General features: G+C 43.1%; 1 protein-coding gene across 5 annotated transcripts in view; it reads left to right on the top strand.

The window, feature by feature from the left end:
• The window catches only part of TANC2 (tetratricopeptide repeat, ankyrin repeat and coiled-coil containing 2), a 325,867-nt gene that overhangs the window by 200,807 nt on the left and 99,060 nt on the right, over positions 1-26,000 (top strand). For all 5 annotated transcript variants that reach the window (XM_014062481.2, XM_087713296.1, XM_087713297.1 and 2 more), the window contains 2 exons: positions 16,062-16,210; positions 23,209-23,398. In XM_014062481.2, the coding sequence (XP_013917956.2) occupies positions 16,062-16,210; positions 23,209-23,398 (339 nt within the window). The remainder of the gene's footprint in view (positions 1-16,061; positions 16,211-23,208; positions 23,399-26,000) is intronic.

Consider the following 26,000-nt stretch of genomic DNA (forward strand, 5'->3'; position numbering starts at 1 on the left):
GGCATGGCTGGCAGCTTACTGAAGTCCGTACTCTTCCAGCTGCTGCTTAGTCTCCTCAATGTGCAGAGGCAGGACGTGGTGGTTTCATTTTCTGCCTGTGAGCTCCGGGGGGCGAGCAGCTGAGCAAGCAAGCCAGGATCTGTTGAATCTGCAGTTTACTTGTGAGCATGTTTACTCATGAGCATGGTGCTCACAAGTAAACTGCTGATTTGAGGCACTGGTGCAGGCGTTACACCTGAAGGGCAGGCAGCCTGTGGTAGAGGCAATGCCAACTCTGCTGTGCTGTGCACCCTGTCAGCTTTTGGCATTGCTGCTCGCCGTATCCTAGCCAAAGCCATGTGGGAAAACTCCCTGGGAGTTCCGGGATGCCCTGCTGCTGTGGCTGGGACAGGGACGAGAGCACTGCCTGCTGCTGCTGCCACCACCACTGCCCTCTTCTGCCACGGACTGGTTCGGGGGCATGGCCAGCCAGAGGTCACTACCAGTTCTGTGACCCAGTCAGCATAAAACTACCAATTCGGCCGAACTAGTAGGAATCCCCTTCTGTTCCAATATTACCATACTAAATTTTGGAGAGCATTAACCCAGGGGTGAAATCAACTTATCTTCGCTACCGGTTCACAAATGTGAGCGCACCTGCCACCTCCACGCATGCGCAGGACCTTCCATGCATGCACAGAGCATCAAAAATGGGACGTGATGACGTCTGGGTGGGTGGATGGAGCCTCCCGCCACCACCACTACCAGTTTGCCCAAACCAGATAAAACCGGCTGAAATACACCACTGCATTAACCCTAATATCCTGCAACACCTTTAACAATTGTTTTTGAAGAAAAGTTTAGAAAAATTCCTTACTCTTAGGACTTTGTGATGAAGTGGTTGAAAATACAATCAATGTATTTTTCTTTGCCAATTTTATATTCCTTTAAATGTTTGAGCCTTTCAGATTTCTTTTATGTACCACTGACCAATATTATTTAGTTTGAATATTGCCAAATTTTATTTTTTAAAAAACAGTATAATTTTTGTGTTGATTATTTAATTATTACAGTTTATTTCTGGCTTTTTATTTTTGCATGTTTCTTTCTTCATTTAACTGGAATTCTGGTCTTTGACAGTAAGTTTTTTATCTGATATACTTGTACTTTTGACATTCCAGCTCAGATTTCTTTTTTTGTAGAAATTTTCCTTGCTTCTATGTTGAGAGAAGGATGTTGATTCTACTGTTCTTTCTCTGTCATCAGAGAATGTCAGACTTTTTCATAGTATTCATAATAGTTGTCCAAATCAGATGTAGTATATAATTTGTGCAATTACAGAGATTCATACAGAAACATATGAAGACGTAAATAACATAAGTAAATATCCATTTTGATCTATGATTAAGATTCCAGGCTAGAAACCAGGAGAGTATGAATTTTAATCCCACTTTAAGGATAAAAGCCACTTGGGTGACTTTGGGCCAGTCCCCGTCTCTCAGTCCAAGCTCACCTCACAAGGTTGTTGTTGTGGGAAAATAGGAGGAGGAGGGTATGTTGGATATATTTGCCATCGTGTGTTATTTATAAAAATAATAAAATTGGACTAAAAATAAATAACAAATAAAAATATAATGGGATGTGTTTCTGTTTCCTCTTTTTTCTTCAATGTCCCATCAAAGCAAATGACTGGTGATTTCTATAGTATGACATCATTTCCTCATTTTAAAAATATATTTTAAGTTATGTTTACCTACTAATTTATCCCAGAGCTATAATTGCACTCAACAATGAACTAAAGGGCCACCATCAGTGAGGTATTGGACAGCTCACTACTTGGTCTGTTGTGTGAATGCTTGGGTGATTTAGGGGTGGGGAATTTAGGGGTGTGTTTGGGGATTGTTATGTGTGTTAGGCCTGGTCTCTGGGTGTTATGTGAATTTCATTGTATGTGGAAACTGTATATGTACGTACAATGACAGTATTATTAAAAATAAAATACTTTTATTCCCTGAGTTACTGCAATAAGTGCTCTAAATCTATTGTTTATCAATTAAGTTCTTTAGTATCTTGAACGGCTTCAGGCTATTGCAGATGTAAGAATCTCATTAAAGTTTTATTTAGCTACAGCTCTGAACTTTGACTAGTTGCTTGGAAACCTCATGTAGGCTGTGTACAAAAAGAATACAATGCAGACAGAGAAGGCTTTTTAAAAGAAGTGATCTATTTTCAGCTGTCTTTTGCTTTTGCTGCTACAGTATTCTCTTCTATTGGCAACTTCTATTGATGTAGTATTATATATTCATTTTTTAAACAAGTTTTTAAAATACAGATCAAATAATAACCCTAATGAATATCAACATTATTCCTATAAACAAGTCACTTTCAAGCAATTAATACTAATCTCAAGTTTTATCCACTTCAATCAATCAAACAAACAAACAATCAAATTTTTATTTGGTCATAGATCACCAAATAAAACATAAGAATCATGGTTAGTTAAGATAAAAGGAAAAAATACAATGGTAGGATTCAAATAATTTAACAACTGGTTCGCTCAGGATCAGGTTGGCCGTCATGGACGGTGTGGCCCAACCCCCAACTCCTCCGGACATGTGGGACAAGCCTCCCGTGACGGGCAACCTGACCATGGGCGAACCAGTTGTTAAATTACACTCTCCCCACTATCAAAGTGGATCCTGGGTGCTGTGCTGCAATGAAGAAATGGGAAATGAAGCGGCCAGCACAAGGAAGGAGGAGGTGCAAGGAAAGTGGCCTCCTCCTTCTTTCATGCTGGCTGCTCCATTGCCCGTTTCTCCATTGCAGTGTAATCCTGCTGAGCTTGCCCCACCTACCACTGCCCAGGTGCCCTTGCTGCCCCCAAGCATTTCTTTGTCTACCTGATTTCCAGCTATGTCATGTTTCTCCATTGTGTTTCTCGCTATGATCTGCCTGCAGCTCCCATGCCTGTTGCCCCTTTTCAGCCAGAGCTGGAATGCTGCCCCATTTAAGTGCCGGTACATGCCAGCTTTCCCTCCAGCGGGCCTGGACAACTGCTGGAGAGGAACGGGCCTCTTTCAGCACCTAGTGCTATTAATCATATTAGTTATATTTCTCAAGCTTATATAGTTTTAGTGTTAATACACATATTTGTGTTAAATTATAGACTTTCATTATTTAATTATTCAGTGTTTCAATACGTTATTCCAGTGCCCATCACAATATTGTTTAAACATACATAATAATACCATCATTCGATTTCTAATCTTCCTTCTTATTATTATTTTTATCCTATTGTATAAAAATGTGTATACTAATATTCCCTCTCTCTTATTTCTACCCCTATTCTAACTTTTAATAATGCCACCATTTTATTTAAGAACAAATCCTTTTCTATCCATCATATCTTGCCCATTTTAAAGCTTTATTTGTTTGTTTTTTAAACTTATCTCCCATTTTCCTCTTTTGGATCTTTATTTCTATCTGCATCTACGTCTTAACTATTCATTATAAACATTTCTCCCATCTCTGCCCTTTTCCATTGTCTAGCTTCCAAAATATCTATCCCTGCCCCCGTCTCTTTCAAAAATGTCTTCTTGTATCTCTAGTTCTGTTTTTAAATCTCTTAAAATGTTTTCCCCTTGGTTTATTTCATCAGTCATTGCTGTTTTTGTTATTGTTTACTTTTGTTTGCTGGTTAATCTGTTCTACTTTTTCATCTGCTCTTCCAATTAAGTTCTACTTTTTCTGGACATCTTGATCACTCATTGTCCTTTGTATAATATTTCCCAGTTTTTCATCCATGCCATGTATTAAGGTCTTAATCTCCTTGTGGATTCTTATCAGAATGTCCTTGATGTTTTGAAATATTGACAGCATTTCTTCCCAAATTCAACTCATTTCCTCCTGATGTAGCATCTTGTCTTGTTTTAATAAGTCCCGCTCTTTTTCAGTAATCAAAAAAACATATATTGAAGCTTAAAGTCACTCCCCAAAAAGAATTCAATGTTCACAATTTTTGAATTCCCTAGTTAATCAATCTGTTTCTTTAGATAATCTAAAAGCTTTCCAGAACCTCCTTAAATGCCTTTTATGCATTCAATTTTGTATCATAACATTCAAGAGTCTCTTTAACGAAAAAAATCTTGCTTATTCTCATATTTAAATCTCCAGTAGTCACACAGTAGGTGCATAAAACATATCCTTGTCAGAATTTTCTAGGATTAAATAATATGTTATACTTTCTTTTCATCAGTAGATGGCATTCTCAGTTTAGATTTCAATGTTAACTAGTTTAATGAATCAAAATATAAAAACAAACTTAATTTTTTAGATAAATAGTTTTTTTTTAAATGCCTTACAGAGTAATGCCTGCTCAGTTTAAAAGTCCAATTTTCAGTATTTTAACAGGGTTGTTTTGTTTTGTTTTGCTTTTCTCCCCTTAATTCTTTTCTTTCAATTCTGAAGTTTTTCTCAAAGTGCTTTGTCTCTGCTTCAGCAAATAATTGTGTGCCTCTTTTCCTGGATTATTTCCTTTTGGGATTAGGTTTCAAATAAGAAAAAATCTTCTCACCTAATTCCAGACACTGTTCACTAACTCTGCTCCAGCACCAGTCTTAGGTGTTCCTCGGCTGCCCCAGCTTCGTGACACCCATCTTTAGGTTGCCTCTTCTCCTTGTCATGGCTGAGATGGAAAAAAAACCCTGGGGTCCAGCAGGAGAGTTGCGACTCTCCAACTGTCTCACAGGGTGCCCCTCTTTGCTTCACCACCCCTACAGGGTGGCTTTGGCTCCTTTTGGAGCCCACCAATGGTGAGAACTAAGCATGGGACCACAGAGACTCGCCCCTCATGTCCAATCTCACTGCAACATCAAAAGGAAGTCTCCCAATGTCTCTTGCCTACCTGATTTCCAACTCTATCGCATATCTCCATCATTTCTCATTTCCGGCTCAGTCGCATTTCACACCATCGTGTGCAGGGAAACAAGTTTGTGGAACTAAAAAAAAAGTTCAATCAATCAATCCCAACTTTGCAAGGATCTTTTTTTTCCCATAAGAATTTGGAATTGATTGGTTGAACTTTTGTTTTTTTAGTCCCACAAACTTTTTTTTACATTTTTTTTATTTTTTATTTTCAAAACAAACAACACATAAAATCTTCCTTTTTTACATACTGTAGAAAGTGTATCAGTTGGTTACAAAAGACTTTCATGCATCTCTTTCACAGTCATCAAGCATAATTAATATTAACTCAAGTATTTTAACTCAGATATTTATATATGTTACCATCATCATACCTCCATTTTCATTTGACTATAGTTGTTTAAACATCCTTCATCATAAAATATACCAAAATTTAATACATAACCACATACTGGCATTTCATTTACTATTTCTAAAATCCTCCAATGACACTAAATCCTTATGTCCTATTCTAGCTAAACATCCCTAATATTTAATAACAAAGTTTTCTATCCTTCTTTCCAAATCACTATTTACAATTTACATCTCATTTTCTTATGTTGTACACATACATACATACATACATACATACATACATACATACATACATACATACGTTATTATCATTATCCCTCCTTTATTTAACTATATCCTGCATCATATCATTTCCCCCCCTAGTAATCAAGACTTAACTGAAACTAACTTATTTTATTATTATTATTATTAACCTTTATAAATAATCCAAAAGAGTTTCTAATCTTCCTTTCATGGATACCATTCAATATTCATATCCAGTTATTACTTATAACACTACACATTGTATACATTATTATCATTATCAATTATTTATTTAATTATATCTATTATCACTAAATTTCGCTAAGTTTAGCTAGTTTTAAATTATACTTTTCCATCTATCAACCTGTATCTTTCCAGTAACAAAACAGTGTCATATCTTCTGCCATTTGTGGTATCAGTCCTCTAATCATCTCCTTAATCAACTTTGTATGGACTCCTCTTAGCAACTCTTTGCTTATAAAATCTCTCATGTAATTTCGATGCCCTTCTTCTGTTTCCTTAATCAGGTTATCTTTGATTATTGGTGGTGTTATCAAAACTATTGCTAATAAGATTTCTCTCTTTAAATCCATAAATACTTTTATTTTTTCTTCTGTATCTTCCCATCTGGGGTAGGTTTCCCCTCCATTTAATTCCTCTTTCAGTTTTCCACTCTTTCCATTTTCAGAAACAAACCAATCACCATAAATATCAGCAATTTTAATTTCTTTATATTCATTTTCCTCTTCGATTTTTTGGATTTTAATCTCCACTTTTTCCATTTGATGAACATCTTCAACATCACCGTCATATTTTACTGTTAGATGCACTAAATAATCTAACTTCTTCTCTATCCTCTCACTTGTATTTGATAATTTCTGTATTTCTGAGAGTATCTTTTGCAGATTTAAAACTTCTTTCTGGTGTTGAAATTGCACTGTGATTTCCAGCTGACAAACACTGCTGCTCTAGCTTAGAAGGTTTTAACAAAATTAAGCATTACAATGACATTTCACCTTTCTCTGGTTAAAAATCTACTTCAAAGGAACATCTGTATGCTTTTCTTCTTCTTTTTATCACTCTATAAACAAGCTGTGAGTCCTTGAAGTGCCAAGCCAGGATAATCAGTGAAAAAAGTATTTCGTTTCCAATACACAAACCTCTAGCCTCCGAGTAGCAGTGTTACAATATTACAATGTTTATTAATTAGATTTATATACCGCTTCATAGGGGTTTCAGCCCTCTCTAAGCGGTTTATAAATTTTTTTTTAGCAAATTGAGTCAGCAACTTGCCCCCACAGTCCAGGTCCTCATTTCACCCACCTTGGAAGGATGGAAGGCTGAGTCGACCTTGAGCCAGTGAGATTTGAACCGCTGAACTGCAGATCACAGTCAGCTAAAGTGGCCTGCAGTACTGCACCCTAACCACTGCGCTACCTCGGCTCCTAGAAAGAAATGTTACCATTTCTTTGTTTCTTTTTGTATCTTTTTGTATTTCAAGTTTTAAAAAAAGGTCTGATTCTTAAATGAGTTAGAAAAACACCCACAGTAATGAAAGAGGAGAGTTTTAGTCCATAGATTACAGAGAATAGTCAAAGGAAAAAAAAAACAGAAGAAGGAAACTTAATCCATTCTCCTGTGTGCTGCTTGGAGAGTCCAAGCATGGGTTAAGAGCCAAGGTGGCGCAGTGGTTAAATGCAGCACTGCAGGCTACTGCTAGATCAGCAGTTCAGCGGTTCAAATCTCACCGGCTCAGGGTTGACTCAGCCTTCCATCCTTCCGAGGTGGGTAAAATGAGGACCCAGATTGTTGGGGGCAATATGCTGACTCTCTGTAAACCGCTTAGAGAGGGCTGAAAGCCCTATGAAGCGGTATATAAGTCTACTGCTATTGCTATTGCTATTAAATACAGTCTATTCGCCCAAGGACTGAGTTAATTCTTTTGGCCATGCCTCCTCTCGTCATTGAGGCCCAGTTCAAAAACTCAGTCCAGCCCAGTTTGGACGTGTTTTTGGGGAGTTCCTCAGTCCTTGGACGAATAAACTGAACTCTCCAAAATTAGTTAGTGTTTTTTATTATTATTGTCAGCTAGATAGGGCAAAAGAAGCAGCTTTTGGCAAGATCGCTACATTACAGGCTGAGGGAGTCCAGAGAAACCGCTTCAAAGGAACTGCGGAGCTATGGTGCGTGGGCACTTGTCCGGCGGCTGCTGGCGAGCGCGGGGGGCAGCAGGAGGCTTTCTCTCCCCCCAGATGTTAATTTACCATTCGACTCGCTCGGAGACCTTGGCGGAGGCCCAGAGCACCGCGAAACAGCTCCCGTGGACTGCGGAGAGGTGTTGTGGCTATTTTAAGCGTGTTTTTGGCACACTTTTCTGACAGGCCGTTTCCTAGCCTTTGCGCCTTCTCCCTCAGTGCACAGATGCCATGGGGGTGGATTTGCCTTCGTTGGGGCGCCGGCAAGGCCTTTCCATTCCACCGAAGGACACACAAGCGGCCTGGGAGAGGTTTGACCCCTTGGGGCATTCTCCCGTCTATTGGACACATCTGCGAGATGCACAGTCACTAAACAGCACTCACGCCTGTAACTGGCCTACTGTTTCCAGCTCTACTGCTTCCAAATTTAGAGTTTGAAGATGGCAGAGAAGTCCAAGAGAGCGCCAGAGGACACCATGGACACGGTGAAACGCAGTAGGCCAGATCCATTTGGTGGAACAGGTGAAGGGTTCCAAAGGGAAGGGGACTCCAAACCCCAGATGTGGCAAAGCCTTGCCTAAGGCCAAGACCCGCAGACACAAGGCCTTTAAAAAAACCTTCGAGAGAGCCAGGAGATTGTCCATCTCCTCTGGGCAGCCATCCAGAGACCCCAGCCCTTCACCCCAGCCCCAAGAAGTTTTCCCTCAGGGATCTCCAGGGCAGTGTAATTCCCCACAGGCTCTGGGGGAGATGTTTCAGGCCTCTTTGCCTGCAGCCTCCCTGGGTTACCCAGAGTTCTCCTCAGTCCAGGAGGAAATTTGCCCCATTGGCTGTGATGAACTTGAGGAGGATCCACTCCCTCCTTGTCACCCCATTGGGGGAGGATTGGAGTCACCGGGCAACCCAGTGGATGCCAATCTGCCAGCCCACATTCAAAGGGCTATTGAGCAGACTATTGAGAGGGGCATAGAGGCTGGCATCTGTAAGAAACTCCAGGCCTCTAAAACCACTCAGGCCAAACCTAGCAAAGGGTTTGCCCCAAGGGGTCAGCCTGTTGGTCCTCCATCTCCAGGCACCTCCATAGCCACAGAGGCGTCAGCCCTGTAAGATGATAATGCAGATGAGCAGGAATTTTCTGAGGATGAGAACCCTCCTGAAAAACCTGCATTTATGGGTCTTTTCCGCCCTTCTATCTTCAAGTCAATTCTGCATAAGGCAAAGCCTCGACCCAATTGGGCGTAACCACCCAGGGGTCCACTTCCACTTCAGATTCTCAGGACCCGAACAAGGGTCTCTTTGATGAGACCACCCCACCGCAGGAGCACCTACCATGTTCCTTAATGTAATCCAGCAAAAGTGGGCCCAACCGGGTTCCCTGACTAATCCTAGCGGGGTAGACAAAACTCTCTACTCAGTGGAGAGTAAATTGGATGATCTATCTCAGCTGCTGGGACTCATGATCTCTTGCATTAACATAGTGCCTTGGGCTCGCCCGCGAACTCCAATGGCTTCTTCTCTCCATCCAAAGGGCGAAAAACAGCAACTCTCCCAGACGGATCAAGGTCCCCCTGAAGGTAAAGCGGTCAGTTCACTGGTGGGAATCACAGGCAGTGATGAAGGGTTGCCTCTTCAGGGAACCAGACCGACTGGTGGTCACGACTGACGCGATCCTCCAGGGATGGGGAGCCCACTTCCAAGAACAGGTGACATAAGGGAGGTGGTCACGGAGAGAGGCGACGCAGAGCATCAACCTCTTGGAGCTGCGCGTGGCCAGGCTAGCGCTACGCCATTTTCTAAAGGACATTGTAAGCTGTCACATGTTGCTACTTACGGACAACATAGCAACGAAGGCCCACATCAACCGCCAAGGGGGCACCAAGTTCAGAACCCTCATGGCGGGTGGGACGTTCCCAACACCCTTCGCCACCAAGTAGCTGTCTTGTCCACCATCTTAACTAGACATTTCTCAGTCTCCTTGGGACAGCATCCTCAGGTAAAAAGCTTCCTAAAAGGGGCTTCCAACTTACATCCACCTGTTATTCATAGGTTCCCCATGTGGGATCTTCCGCTCGTTCTCAGACCACTGACCAAGACACCATTCGAACCAACCAGGTCCATCGGTCTCCGTCATCTGTTTTCCTCATAGCCATCACATCGGCCAAGAAGGTGTCGGAGCTGGCAGCACTTTCGATTCGTGAGGACTTGTGCATTATTCACCCTGACCGTGTCACCCTCAGACTAGACCTGGCCTTTCTGCCAAAAGTGAACTCTTTGTTTCACAGGACTCAGAAAGTACTGCTCCCTAACATCTGCCCTCATCCTCGACATCCCAAAGAATACACTTGGCACAAGCTGGATGTGAGGCACACTGTCCGCAGGTACATCAAGCGGACAGCGACTTTTCGCCGTTCTGAAGCACCCTTCATTTCTTTTCAGCCAGGTTCGATGGGGCGGAAGGTCTCTCCTTCTACTATAGCTTGCTGGCTGAAGGCTTGCATTAAGTTGGCTTACATGCAACAGGGCAAGATGGTGCCACCTAGGGTGACAGCTCACTCGACAAGACGCACTGCCACCTCGGCCGCGTGGGCAACTCAGGCCTCCGTGGAGGAAATATGCCGGGCAGCCACTTGGAATTCTCCATCCTTATTCATCAAACATTATCGCATTGACTCTTATGCCACAGCCAAAGCATCCTTCGGGAGGAGGGTACTGCAGCAAATTGTAGCAAATCCATGCTCCTTGAATGTTCCTGTTTCCCTCCCTGGGACTGCATAGCTTGGGTATGTCCCATGCTTGGACTCTCCAAGCAGCGCACAGGAGAATGACCGTTGGCTTACCTGAACGGTCGTTCTCTGGGCGCTGCGGGAGAGTCCAACCCTACCCTGGGGTTTTCTTCCTCTTTAACGGATTGTAATGGCTGTGAGGAGCAAAAAGACTATTGACAAGACCGAATGAGACAATGTGCACTCGACCATCACAGACCATCAACTTTGTTTTTGAACTGGCCCTCAATGAGGAGAGGAGGCGTGGCCAAAAGAATTTACTCAGTTCTTGGGTGAATAGATTGAATTTAACCCATGCTTGGACTCTCCCGCAGCACCCAGAGAACGACTGTTCAGGTAAGCCAATGGTCATTTGTTTTAAAAGGCTTGCATAAATTCCATCCGTAAAAATAGCATTTAAAAAGTAAGATAACCCACTGTTCAAAACCAATCCAAATTTAATTCCGCCTCTTATTTCTTCCGTTCTCCAATTTAAATTAATTTTAAAGGTTTTTTTAATAGGCAGTCACTTTTAAAACAGTAAAAATTCCTCACCAGCTGAAAATACTTTCTCTTTCCATATCCTTCCCTTTTGGAGCCGCCCCGACTTCATCAGCCATTTGGCTGGATTTTTTGTCACCGGCTTGAAGAGGTTCTCTTGGATCATCACAGGGACTTTGCGATGTCCCTGTGATGAGCAAGATGTATTCTTCCTGTTCACGGTCTCTGCGGGACGGTTTAGGTCCATTTGGACCACCCAGAGACAAAAGTGTCGACTGCGATCTCAGAGCATTGAGATCGCATGTCGTGTCATCGCGACTTCGGTTCCTCCCATCAGTCCCACAAACTTTTGTTTCCCTGCACACGATGGTGTGAAATGCGACTGAGCTGGAAATCAGGTAGACAAAGAAATGGTTGGGGGAAGCGAGGGCATCTTGGTGGTGGTAGGTTTGGCAAGCTTTTCTGTCTACAAAAACCTTGTCTGTGACGGCTGATGCTGAAAGGCAGAGAAAGAGCTGCTGGGAAGAAGACAGTCGGCCCAGGAGTTGGGAATATCTTGCATCAATAAAAGGGGAAGGTGGCTAAGTGAGGGCAGAAAGCCTTGCCATGCTTGGCAAGGGGAAAAGAAATGGCAAGAGCATCCCCATCTTTCTCCAGACGCCCCAATGAAAGGCAGTGCAGCCTGGCTGCTTCCTTTCCCTGCCCTCTCCAGCGCTGGAAGCCAACTATCAGCCACACACCCAATCACCATTCATCTCTCTCTCTCTCTCTCTATCTCTGGGTTTACCTGGTGCCACAGTCCACCACATAGGCTAGGAAGGGTGTACCTATGGTGGGGTGGTGGCAGCGTGGCTGGGTATGCTCGGCAAACTGCTTGATGAACTCATGCAGGCAGATATAGAGTGCGCCCAGGCGGCAGACGTGGGCCAGGAGGACAGCCTTGCTCAGATGCAGGAATGGTAGCAGCTCTGTGGACACCTGCAGGAGAAGAGGAGGAAGGGTGCTGGTCCAGGCCCATGGAGGGAAGGAGGGCCTTCTCTCCCCGCCCCATCGCCACGCCCACTTGCAGGCCACTGCCCACAAAAAGGCTGTCTGGGTAGCTGCGCAGCTCCAGCAGCAACTCATGGATCATAGCACTGCACGGGGACCAGGCTTGAACCCTTCTTTGCATGAGTCTCAACGATGCCCCTGGCCTCCTTAGGATAAAACTGTCTCCGGGTGCTAGATTGGCCCCCTGTGAAGCCCTCATGTGCCATGGAACCCATCCGAGGCCTCTGTTGCCATCCACTGAGGCGCCTGGATTCCCAGTGATGGATGGGGTCCTTCAGGCACGTAGCTTGGACTCATAAAGAAGGCAAAATAGGGCTTTCCAAATTTTCATTGGCTTGGTAAGTATGTGACGTGTCATTTATCTGGCCTGATAGGATATGTCAGAATAAGGACAGACTTTTTGACAACTAGAGACAATTAGTATTAAGTTCATTGAAGTTTTCCTGTTTTTTTTTTACTTTCAATAGATAATATAGATATGGAAACTTTTTTTGTGATACAACTTTTAGAAACTGACTACATCTTTTTTGGTAGCCATACAATTACAGTTAAACTCATGATTGGATCTAAATTTAGTGTGTTTTTCAATACCTCAATAGTGAAATGTTCTTGAAAGCTTTATATCTACAGAAATCACTGCTTTAAGGAGAAAATGTTATCTTTAGTAAGGGAAGGTGATTATTGTTACTACTTCGATTCAGTTTATACAGATAATTAAATTACTGTATTTTTCGGAGTATAAGACGCACTGGAGTATAAGACGCACTGGAGTATAAGACGCACCAAGGTTTTGAAGAGGCAAATTAAAAAAAAAAAGTTTTTGCATTCTGCAAACCTCCCAAAAAAGGCTCATTTTTTTTTTAAAAAAAAAGCATGAATAGCCCTTAGGAGGCTTGTAACATGTTCCTCGGGGTGGGGGTGGGGCAAAAATGAGCAAAAATTGTCCCATTTTTCATGAAAATTGGCCCTTTTTTGTCAAAAAAAAAAAACCCACCAATTTTTTGCTCATTTCTGTCCTCCTCAGCCCCGGGAGCATTCTATAAGCTTCCTACACGTTATGCATGGGCATTTTGGTAAGGGGGCGGGGTTTCAGGGGGCAAAAAAATTGCTGTATTCAGTGTATAAGACGCTCCCAGATTTTCAGCCTCTTTTCTGACGGAAAAAGATGAGGCTTATACTCCAAAAAATACGGTATGCAATTTTCCCAACAATCTAGTATTGGGTTAAGTTTCCCAGGCCAATATGAAAGTTCTCACAGTGGTCTTCTGGAGTGGCTTCATTTATTTTGCATAGATCAAAATGATTCTCTAGTCTTCCTAAGTAAAACAAAGTTCCAACAAATCTCAAGTTCCAAGTTCCATAAAGGGTACTTGGTGCTCTCTCAGCTTCGTTGTTTTCTTGCAGATGTTTCATTACCCAAACTAGGTAACTTCATCAATGATAGAAGGTAGGGTTGCTGTCATTTTATATTGTAATGCCTTGCCCTTCCTTCTCACCCTCCCTCACCCCTTTCTAAAAGATGAAATTAAGAATATTGTGCAAAAGTTTCATACTCAGCTAGTGGTATTGTGAAAAACATGATTGCTTTACGCATACTGTTTCCCAATTGGAATGTTTTATTTTAGAAAAGGATATTCTACAAATAGTTTAATCAAATACATATAGATGCATAGTAATATATGCACATTAAACAAGTGAAAGGGCCATTCCATAAGCAAACTATCTTGCTCAGTGCTGTTTTTTCTAAAAGAAGTGTTGAGCAAACACATTATTGCTGCATTTCTATTAAGATCACAAAGACTACTTCACATGAAACAAAAGACCTGAGCTATTCCATTTCCTGATAAAAATATAATATAAATATCTTTTCAACCTGCTTTCTGTTGCTTTGCCCATCTAGGCCAGAATTATCTTTCAGAAGAAGTGGGACAAAGATATATATTTAAATTTGTATTTGTCCCCTTGTATGAAATTCAAGGGACATGGTGGCTCAGTGGCTAAGACACTGAGCTTGTTGATCAGAAAGGTCAGCAGTTCGGTGGTTCAAATCCCTAGCGCCATGAAACAGAGTGATCTCCCATTACTTGTCCAGCTTCTGCCAACCTAGCAGTTTGCAAGCAATTAATGCAAATAGAAAAATAGGGACCACTTTGGTGGGAAGGTAACAGCATTCTGTGCGCCTTCGGCATTTAGTCATGCCGGTCACATGATCACAGAAACCTCTTCAGCTAGCGCTGGCTCTTCAGCCTTGAAACAGAGATGAGCACTGCCCCCTAGAATCAAGAATGACTAGCACATATGTGCGAGGGGAACCTTTACCTTTACCTTACCTTTATGCAATTCTTATGCTGACTGTAAATTGCATGTTTTAATTATTATAAATGGTCCTGGATATATAGCAGAAAAATAACAAATAATAAATATTTACATTTGATATGTTATCTAAAAGCAATTTTTATAAACAGATGTATATAGGAATCATTTTTTCTCAGAAGCTATATAAATATTTTCCAAATTTAAAATTACATGGCTGCAAACACTAATTAAAAAATCCACTTTTGGGTAATTACATTCTAATAACATTTTGAGTATGCTATATGAAAGTCCGCAAAACATATGGCTCATAGGTTTCATGCTACTTACATATTGCCTTGCCAATTTTTATTGAAATTCAGTAAATCCTCCACTGCCAAATGTCATTTCTACAAACTTGTGTCATATAGATACTGTTGAGTACCTATATTACAGCGATGGCTAATCTTTTCTGCACCGAGTGCCAAAATGGGAACACGTGCAATCCTTTTTGGCACTGAGTGTCAAGTGCGAGCGTGCGAAGCACACATGCACACCGAAATCAGAAAAGTAGATGATCTACTGGTTTTCAGCATGCACATGTGTGCCAGCCACCTACTTTTCCTGTTTCTGGCATGCATGCATATACATGTGCAAAGACCAGCTGTCCAGTGCGCATGTGCCAGCTCCACCTGGGGTCCTCATGCCTCCCTACCTGCCCTCTGCCCTCCCCCTGCCCCCATTGGGGTGGTGGGACATACCTACTGATGACCTGGTTCTGTAGCCTCGGACAGCGAGAGAAAGTTGGGCTACCTGCCTCGGCTGGAAAACCGGAACCCCTTCCCGGCCTTGGAGGTAAGGGGCATCAGTGTTCCTGGGGCTTGGGTTGTGGAGCCAGCAGGTGGAAGAGCTTTGCTCCAACTCTGGCCAGGATGAAGCACCGTCCCCAGCCCACCACCAAGAAGAATCCAGCGCAGCCCCTCCCCTTCCCCGTTGCTTTCCGGCTTACACGCCTCTTACCCTTTGGTAGCATCTCCATGCTACACTCTCCACAGGCCCTCCTGGGGCAGCTCGCCTCCCTGATGGTGCCTCCTCTTGCTTTTCATGCTCCAGCATCCCAGCTGGGAGCAGCAGCGCTAGAACTGCTGGCATCCCACCAGCATTCCGGATGTGCAGCAGTGCCACGGGCTGGAGGACTGGGGCCACACAAGAAGCCTGCTCGGACAGGGATGGAGGGAAGTTCTGGCACGCCTGTTCTGGCTGGCAGCTCTGCTCCCCTTGTAGGTTCCCGCATGTGCACTAGCCAACTGGTCTTTTGGTTTTTGGCGCTCCTGTGGTGAAAGCCAGCTGGCCAGTGCACCAGAACCCGGAAGAATGAATGATGGCTCCACGCACCCAGAGAGATGATTCTGAGTGCTACTTCCGGCATGCATGCCATAGGTTTGCCATCACAGCTATATTATCTCCATGCCTCATTGACACCATCCGCTGCACAGTACTGTTGTACTACTAAGTGCTGAACAACAGATAGCATGACCATTATTCCTAATTCCTTTTAATTTATCAGTGTAATTATTTCCAATCCATGAATTAGGCCTATCTGGAATATAATGACCCAACAGTACTTTTTCATTTAAAAAGCATATCCTTTCGCCTCTTATAATAATGTGCAGAATATTTTCAGTGCTACAAGTGCAAGATTATACTTTTATATATGAAATAATATAGGATATAGTTAAAATCCTTTTTTTGTTCCATGCAGGTGAAACTGAACAGGAGCTGGGACCTCCTCCCTCTGTAGATGAGGCAGCAAACACACTCATGACTCGCCTTGGCTTCCTTCTGGGAGAAAAAGTGACTGAGCTACAGGCAGGGAATCAGTATAACATGGAAGGACAGGAAGACAATCAGGTGAGCTTAAAACTTTGTGTAGAATTATAATTATTTTATTATATTCTATTTCTGGAAAACAAAAAATTACATGTTATGATTCAAATCTCATCTTGTATTAGATGTATGAAAATCATACATATTGGTGATAAACTAGGACTTATCAGGCAAAAGCAAGTAGAACAAGTCCACAAAGTTTCAAGAATCACCAGACTGACTGCATTCGCAATTGAGCTGGTAGATAAGGGCTGCACTGACTCATACTCTCCTTCCCTTGACATCCCTGTGCTCATGCCACATCACCACACCTCTCTTCTAACTCATGTGTGGCTTGTCCAGTAATTTTGACAAAGACTGGGACTACCTGAACTGTCATTATTAAGCAATATTGTCATGTGACCATATTGCTTAATAACAGGGGTCTCGATCCCAATTGCCAGCATAACTCAAGGATTACCTATAGAATATTATTCTGGATGAGTTTGAGCAGTTGCATCTGTTGACAAAGAACAGTTCTTTTCATAAAAGCTGAGCAAGTTGATGTGGTTCTTACAATGCTAGGTCATTGGAAAAATATATGGACCTATTCTCCATATCTGGTCTTTAAAAAAGTTTATCTATTCATCTTTGAGTAATATGGCCAGGGCAGATTCCTTAAGTTACTCCATCTCATGTTATTAGTCTGATAGCAAACTCTCCCTTTCCATATTTCAGGGAAGGAAGCCCAATGATGATTCATCTTCAAAGATAGGAGTCTTTTAGAAATTTTAGTCTAGGGGGCAGAAGAGTTGTCAACATACATACAGACATACAGATATACATATACATCCTAAAGCAACAAGAACGAATGTTGATACTTACCTGAATGTCGCTTCTCATGAGGGGAGCGGGAGGTGCTACAGTTGGGCTGTTATCAGTGCTGATTGGTCCATAGACTGAGAGAAAGTGGTGCAGTCACGCCACTACTCCTTTTGCCCAGTTCCTCAAGGTTGCATGTAGTACAATGATCTACAATAGAATTTCACAACAAGGGTACTCCCCGGGCAGTCCGCTACGACTAACTAGGGTAGGATGTAGCATTTCCTGCTCCCCTCATGAGAAGCAATGTTCAGGTAAGTCCCAACGTTTGTTCTCCATGATAGGGAGCGAGAGGTGCTACAATTGGGACGTACTCAAGCTACAGTCCACAGAGTGGGGAGGATGACGCTTCAGCTGATGCATAAGTATTTAATCTACAGTGATGAATAAAGGAAGTAGGGGATGCCCAAGAGGCTGCCCTATAGATATCTTCAAATGGTGCTCTAGTCGCCCATGCCGCTGTGGTAGCCGCATTTCGAGTTGAATGTGCGGTAGTTCCTTGAGGTGGAGTCTTATTCTTTATCTTGTAGGCCAAAGATATGGTTCCCCTTAACCATCAGCCTATGGTTGTTGGGGTGACTCTAGCTCCCAGAGTGGTCGATTGGAATGACACCAGCAACGCTTCCAACCTATGGAACAAAGCCGTTCATCTGAGGTAAATCCTCAGTGCCCTATGGACATATAACCTGTGCCAGAGACATTCTCTTGCGTGGGATGGAGCCGGACAGAAGTTGGGTTATACTACCTCTTGCACCCTATGAAAAGGAGTGCTTATTTTTGGGAGGAAGGAGGGATCTAACCTTAGTGTTACCCTGTCCTGATGGAAAATGCATTTCATCTCGAAAGAGCTCCAAGCTGCGAAATGTGTCTTGCCAATGTAATGTCTATTAAGAATGCAACTTTCAGAATCAAGAGCTGAAGAGAGATTGTGCATATGGCTCAAATGGAGGTCCTGTCAAAGCCTGAAGGACAATGGTAAATCCCACATAGGGAATCGGTGTATGACTGGTGGGGCCAGATTTGCTGCACCCTTTAAGAACCACTTATTAAGCAGTAGGTATGATAAGGGGACTTGACCTTCCCCGTGTAGGACAGTTGAAAGTACTACAATTTGGCAGTGCAGAGTGTTGTGGGCAAGGCCATTGTCCAGTCCGTGCTGCAAAAATTCCAGGACCTGTTGTATCGAGGCATCAGAAGGGGATATGGATGTCGACCTACACCACCTGATGAACACTGACCACGTGGCATTGTAGATCCTTGTGGTCAACAGTTTTCTGGATACCTCCAAAGTGGAGATAACTTTTGCGGAAACATTCGCTTCCTTCAGGAGGCCCTCTTCAAATGCCAGGAGGTCAGTTGGAGCAACTGGGGCTCCGGGCATATCAAAAACCCCTAGCACAGACAGATCTCCTCCCTGGGGATTTTCCACGATGGGGACGCAGACAATTGTATTAAGTCTGCATACCACAGTCTCCTGGGCCAGTCTGGTGCTATCAGGATTACTTCCGCCCCCTTTAACACTACCATTCTGATGGTCCCTGGAAGAAGGGGAAGCGTACAAGAGGCTTGTTGGCCATCTGCATCTCAGAGCATCTGTGTCCTCAGCCCCTCGTGTCCGGTATCGGGATACAAACTGGGGGAGTTGCGCATTCACCGGGGTTGCAAAAAGGTCTATCATCGGTGTCCCAAACCGACGGCAAATGTGGTGAAAAAGATCTGGATGGAGCTGCCACTTCCTGTGGTCCACAGTGGCCCAACTGTGCCAATCTACTTGATGATTTGCAGTCCCAAAGATATGGTCCGCTATAATCGAGGCCATATGCATCTCTGCCCACGAGATGAGTCTATGTGCCTCTGTCCACAAAGCTTTTGAGTGAGTCCCACCTTGCCTGTTCATGTGTGCCTTCGTGGCGATGTTGTCTGTGAGAAGTAACACGTGCTTGCGTTGCAAGTCTGGCTGAAAGTGATGCAATGTCCGACTGGCCACTTTCAGCTCGAGATATTTATATTGTGGCGCAGATCTGTGGCAGTCCAATGACCCTGCGGCAGCTTTGAGCCCATCAGTGCCTCCCAGCCGTAAAGACTGGCATCTGTAGTCATGGTTACTCTCGTCGGCTCTCTGAACTCCGATCCTCTGGTGAGTGCTGCGAAGAGCCACCACCAGAACAACAGGCAGACCTGTGGAGACACTGGAATGGCCAAAGGTGAGTTGCTCATCATTTGTTTTTGATATGGGATTAAGGCCCACTGCAATGTCCTGGTGTGAAAGCGCGCCCAGGGAACTTTCCCAATGCACGATATCATTGTGCCTAGTGGATGTGAGAGGTCTACTATAGGTACTGCCCACCTGGAATGCACCTTATGGATTATTTTTTGTAGATTATACCTACAGTCTTGAGACAGAAAGACCAACTCAGCTTCTGAGTTTATTATTGCTCCTAGGTGCAAAATTCTCATGGTGGGCGTGAAGTGGCTTTTAGAAAAATTTACAGAGAATCCCACCTGTTGAAGGGTGCTAATGGTGAGGTGAAGGTCCTGAATTGCCTGATCATAAGAATGGACCTGCACTAAGACATCATCAAGGTAGCATTGGAGCCTTACTGGGATAGAACCAAGGTAAGCTGCCAATGCTGCCAGAACCTTGGTGAATGACATCGGGGCTGAGGCCAGCCCAAAGGGGACCCCTCCTGAGCGAACCTGAGGTATCTGCAGTGGGATGGTAATACCGGGATTTGTAAATACACATCAGTGAGGTCTATGGAGGCCAGATAGTCTCCCTGTCTGATCCCTTGTAACATGGAGCTCAGTGAGGCCATTTTAAAACATCTATAAACGATGTACCGGTTTATACATTTCAGATCAAGGATCGCTCTCCACCCACTCACCCACGAACTCTTAGAGGTTGTAATAAAATCCCAACCCCCGCTCTTCCAACGGCTCTATTGCTCGAATTTCCAATAAATGTTGAAGGTGGCGCAGTGGTTAAATGCAGCACTGCAGGCTACTGCTAGATCAGCAGGTCAGCGGTTCAAATCTCACCGGCTCAGGGTTGACTCAGCCTTCCATCCTTCCGAGGTGGGTAAAATGAGGACCCAGATTGTTGGGGGCAATATGCTGACTCTCTGTAAACCGCTTAGAGAGGCCTGAAAGGCCTATGAAGCGGTATATAAGTCTACTGCTATTGCTATTGCTAATTGCTAGCCTTAAAAGATTACATTTTACAGCGTTCGAGAAGAAGGGAAGGACCTGATGAGATTCGGAGGGGAGGGAAGAAATTCTAATCTGAGGCTTTGTTGTACAGTTGCAAGAAACCCAACCATCCATTGTTATGCATTTCCATTGTGACGCAAAGTGATACAGGAATACAGCCTATGGGAAGAGTGGGATTAGAATCATTTCCCTCTGTGGAAGGGACGACCACCTCCCCCACGAAAGGGCCATTTGGACTGGTCCTGGGTTCTATTCTTGTCAGGGAAATAATTCCTGTTTTAGAATCGATCCACTCTGGGACCATAGTACCTGTTCTGATGGAAGTCAGGCTCACTGGGATGGAAAGAGGGTCATCTGCGGTAAGGAGCAGATTGGTTCTCCTGTCACTTGGTTGTAGTGGGAAGCACCTTCTTTTTGTCCTTGTTTTCAATTAATATAGGTTCAAAGGACTCGCCAAAAAGAGACCCTCCTGCATAAGGTGTGGACGCTAAGTGGAACTTTGACTTGTTGTCTGCTTGCCAGTTCCTAAGTCAAAGAAGGCATCTGAAGGCCACAGAAGCAGACAAAGCCCGAGAGGCAAACTTGAAGGAGTCTAGTGTGGTATCTGCAGAAAATTGTGTTGCAGCAATAATTTTACTAAGGTCTTTCATCATTCGAGCGTCCTTAGGTGGAATGCGCTCCTGCAGTTGCTGCAACTGGAAAGTATTCTCCTCAAGAAACTGCTGGAGACAATGTAACGCTAACCATTTATTAACATCGCTGACAACGAACAAAGTAACGAACTTAACTGACAGCCTTTTATATGCGGCTGTCAAACTGTTAACCAATAGGAAGCTTCCCCAGCTTCCTCGAGCCTGCACACGCGCCAGCTTCAACGGCTTCCTTTCCCCCCATTGATTGACAGTCTTTCTCGAGACTTCAGAACATAGCAGCAATTACAAGAGGGTGGTCCTATTAAAGAAGAAAGCAGCCACTATTGATTTTATGGCCCAAGCTGAAGCCTGGAACCCTTTCCATAAGATGAGTTCCGCTTTTTTATTTTCAGGCTTCAGTTTGTCTGCTATATCTCCTGAGACAACAGCGGCAGAAGATGACAGGGCCATGACTGCGGTATCGACAGAAGGAGCCTGAAGTGCTTGCGAAAGTCCCTGATCTACGTTGTAAAAGCATCGGTCATTCCCTTCTGGATTTGGGAAATTCCCTGGATGAGCCCACTGATTCTTCACTACCTCTAGAAATAGAGGGGGAGCAGGGACCTCCTCCTTATCCATGGCAGCCTTAGCAAAAATTGTCTGGGGCAAGTCCTTACAGCTATCAGTGGATGCAGTTGTGGAGTTTCCACCCAACTTAGGGGTCACCTTAGCTTTGCCCAAAAGTTGTTTGAAAGAGAAGGTGGGAAGAGTCCAGAAAAGGCTGGAATGTCTGGTTTTGTTGACTCCTCATCCTCAGAAATTATTAAATCATGCTGAGGTTCCTCTGCCTATACAGGCCCCTCATTAGCCAGCAAGGGGGACCCTGGTCTACGCTCTCCACTTGTCTGACTCCTGTGTATGATTGAGGCTGGGTGTCTTTGTGCCCCTAAACCTGAGTGCCCTGTTGCTTCAAGCATAAAGCAATGCTCTGAGAAATTGCCACGGTAATTATTCTTTGAAGGCTTGACAGTAGTTGTTCCGAGGACTCAAGGTCCTCATAGGGGTCTATAGGGATCTGTGGATCGGGAGCCTGGGGGGCCAGGGTGACTGGAGGAAGGAAATCTCTGAAGGTTCCCTCAATAGGATCTCCTATTATGCTCCTGATTGCTGATGGAGAAACTGATGGTGAAGGGGAAATGTCCATCCTTCTGCTTCTAACCAGGGACAATGCTGGGGAAGAATCACGGCTATAACCTCTGGATGTAGACCTAGACCTGCCTTCCCTTTGGGCTTCCAACAGGTGTTCTGCTTGGGCAACCCGCTTCTCTGGGGCCCTCTGTCTGTGCTGCTCATCACGTAGCACTGCTCTGGATTGGCGCTGAGTAGCTGGGGTGTTATTAGAGTTGGCTCTAGTGGTAGGCCTAATTGCCCCCAGTTCCGGACTCTGATTATCGGGTTCAACCCAGGGGTTCAAGTCCTCTGATTGAGAACCTTTGGCAGCCACCATTTCTTCCCCCTGGTTTACTCAGGGCACCACTCAATTTGATGCAGTTCAATTTGTGGGGAAATCAGGCCCAGACAAGTAGCAAGACTTGTCTGGGCCTGATAGGAAGATGCCTGGATTCAAAGAGCTCTGAAAGTTCATTGGCCTTGTGCTTCAACAAAATGGCCGTCACACTGGTCATCTCAAAATGGCCATCCGACTCTCCGACTGTTGACAAAGACGACCCGCCAATCTGTGGCGCCAGGTAGCCAGTTGCACAATAAGCATTGTTGGCGATACTCCCTTTAAGGGTCCTGCAAAGTTTCGCCGACGGCTGAAACCTGGTGGCGCTAAATGAAAGCCAGACAATCTGAGCACTGTGGAGCGGTGGCTGGCTGACTTCAAGCCTCGTCACTTGACAAACAGCCTTCCCGAGTGACGGACTATGGCCGCGCGAGCCTCCAATATACTTTATTTTAGCCAGCTGCACCAACCTCAAATTTAATTATCTCTGCCGTAGGCGACCAGATCCACAACCCGGACCAGCGATCAGGTGCCTGTCAGGGGAAGGCATTAAACACCCCCTCCTTGCGATAATTTGGTTGAATTTTAATGTGAAATCCAAATTTAATTTTAGAGACAAAGTAGCCAATTACAGAATTTAGTTTAAAGCCTAATTTAAATTTGAAAAACAGTTTTAAGAAAGCTACAATAGAGAAAATGAATTATTATGTTTATGATTATATTCAGTGTATTCTTCACTGTTATAGTGAAACCCTATAAGCTTTACTGATAGCTTTACTGTGATGTTTGTGTTCCTGCTTCCAATTTTCCAGACTTCAGCAGTTTCCCAGCGAATAAGTCCTTGTTCCACACTGACCAGCAGTACTGCTTCACCACCTGCCAGTAGCCCTTGTTCCACCCTCCCTCAAACTAGTGCTAAGGATGTTATAGCAAAGGACTGCAATTATGGAGCTGTCACAAGTCCTACATCTACTCTTGAAAGCAGGGATAGTGGCATCATAGGTAAGTCCTAGATATGCACATATTTATTTTAAAATTCAGCTATACAGTATTGAATGTTAATATTTGCAGCATCATGAAGGGAATTGGGAAAAGCGGAACAAATATGAGGAGTCCTTGGTACTCTCTGAGCTTGGTTGCTTAGTTGCAGATGTTTCATCACCTAAATTAGGTAACATCATCCGTGCTGACATTATCTGTTTTGGGTAATGAAACAATTGCAAAAAATAAAAATAAAAATGACTTGTCTAAAATCTTTCTGCTTTAAATAACATTTTGGGAGATAGCATTTTTTAGAAGTTTGTTAAGGACGGAAGCTGAAATTTTCTGTAAATGAATTAAGCTACTGATACTTAAAACTTTGGGGCTTTGGAGAAAGAAACAATCTTTTGGGGGGGTTTGTCACACATGAAACAGTTCCCAAGATAGAGAAAGGAACTATTCTTGTCACTAATCAACATTTTGTAAGGGCAAAAGTTATCAGAGCCTTTTCCACATCCACAATGCTGATAGAAGGATGTTCAGGAGGCATATCAGATATAAATGGAGATAAATTACAGTTTCCCGAGTTGTGTACCAAACAAGAAACAAATAAAATGAAAGTTCAACCTAAGAATTGCTTCCACTCATAACTGAGATGAAGAAACCAGTGATGTGAAATAAGGTACAAAGTAGAATGTTGAATGTCTCTCAGAAGCTCTGCCAATACTGTCCTTTTCAAAGACACTCAGAAAGTTTAAATGGGTCAATATTGTAATCATCCAGTCTTGTGATGAGGAGACAGGGAGAACATGGAATCAGTAATGTCAAATGAACTTTGAAAATGATTCAAAGTTACATGCAGTGTAATCTCAATTAAGAAAATAAGGGACTGCTTGGTAGAAAAGAATTATTAAATCTCCAAAATGTGCTGCAAAATGTTTGAGAAAGTGAATACAATTCTTGCCTGCATTACCTTAAATCTGTGAATAGCAGCAAAATCTCAAGAAACAACATAGTTGAGGTGGTCTATTTCCAATTCAATGATGAACTATATCTGTACTGTCTTGTTCCAGGGGATATTTTGTTGGCTTCTAGAAATAAATTTTCTAAACCAGAAACAATTTAAAGTCCAAAATGAATTACTTTTGAATTTAGCTGCTATAGTTCATTCCATAGGTCTTTTTGGAACTCAAATCTGAAGTGTTATAATCCTGCCAATTAATAAAATGGAAATATATTTTCTGTATAACTAGTATATTAAAAGTGAGAAAAAACATTGGAAAAGCTCAAGTTAAACATGAGGAAAAATGTGTATTTTGAAGTTTAATATTTAGAAAACTTAGAAAGTTTTGTCCTAGCTCAGTTTGAAAAGTCTTCCTTTGAGGTAAAGCTTGGTTAAAAAAGATAAATTTGTTTTTGCCGGTTAATATGAGAAATATTTTATATTGAGGTCATGAAAAATATTAAATAAAGGTGGTTGAAGTCTGTGCCAGATAATAATGGCTTGTGAATATATTTTCCATCAGTGTCAAAATATCAGTATTGCAGATAACAAATGCAATATAATAATAATACATGAATAAATATGAGAGCTCTAAAAATCCTATATGTAGCAATGGTTGCATATATCAATTGATACGTATGTTCTCCCAATATAATTGAAATCATTGCATGGAACCATGCAGTTTTGTCTTTTTTCAAATGGCCCAAATTTCCTTTTGTCTCCTATTAGATCGCACCTCTTATTAGTCACCATTCATATGAAGTATTTCCTATATATCAGGTTTCTGATTCCACTACAGAGGCAATAATAATGCAGAGGCAATCATTGATCTTTTTCTTATATAATGCAATGGCAAATCACAATATTAATAAAAAGCCACTAGATAGGCTGTTTCAGTACTAGAAGGGAGGATATGAAGAAAAAAGTGATCAAGAATAAGTTTTTATAAAGAGTTAATCTATTAAAATGTAAATTTTGTAAATTTACTACTAAATGTAAATGTAAAAACTACTACTTAATTAACTAGTAGGATTTCTTCTATTTATATGAGAAAAAGAAGTGGGGAGGGGAAGGGAAGGGGCGTTGGTCTTACCTGAGACGCCCTTTCTCTGAGTAGCTCCAGGAGAATGCAAGAATGGGTTGTCTTGTCTGTTGTGCTTAGAGACCGAGCTGTCAACTTTGTGGCCACGCCTGTCATCACTCTCTTTGGCTCAGTTTCAGCGAAAATGTAGCTGTAAATCAAATCTCAAACAAGGTTAATGATAGTTCCTGGCTTCCAACCTAGAGGTCGCCAGAGTGGAGTTGCATTCTCCCGGAGCTACTCAGAAAAAGGGTGTCTCAGGTAGGCCCAACGCCCCTTCTCCTGAGTCCTTCCAGGAGAGTGCAAGAATGGCACTTACCAAAGCCGGCTGATCTAAAGATGTGACGCCGCTTGATTGGAAGTCCTCGTATCCGCGTGCACTCTTTGCAGGACCCTCCATCCAAAGGATGCTTCCACCAAAGCAAATACGTCCAATTTGTAATGGTGAATAAAGGGCGAAGGAGAAGCCCATGTCGCCACTCTGCAAATTTCTTTGATGGATGCTTGCATAGCCCATGCTGCTGTTGTTGCTGCACTTC

Source organism: Thamnophis sirtalis, unplaced genomic scaffold (genome assembly GCF_051295495.1).
Source record: "Thamnophis sirtalis isolate CommonGarterSnake01/CBP01778 unplaced genomic scaffold, rThaSir2_p1.2 scaffold_4, whole genome shotgun sequence".
NCBI lineage: Eukaryota > Metazoa > Chordata > Lepidosauria > Squamata > Natricidae > Thamnophis > Thamnophis sirtalis.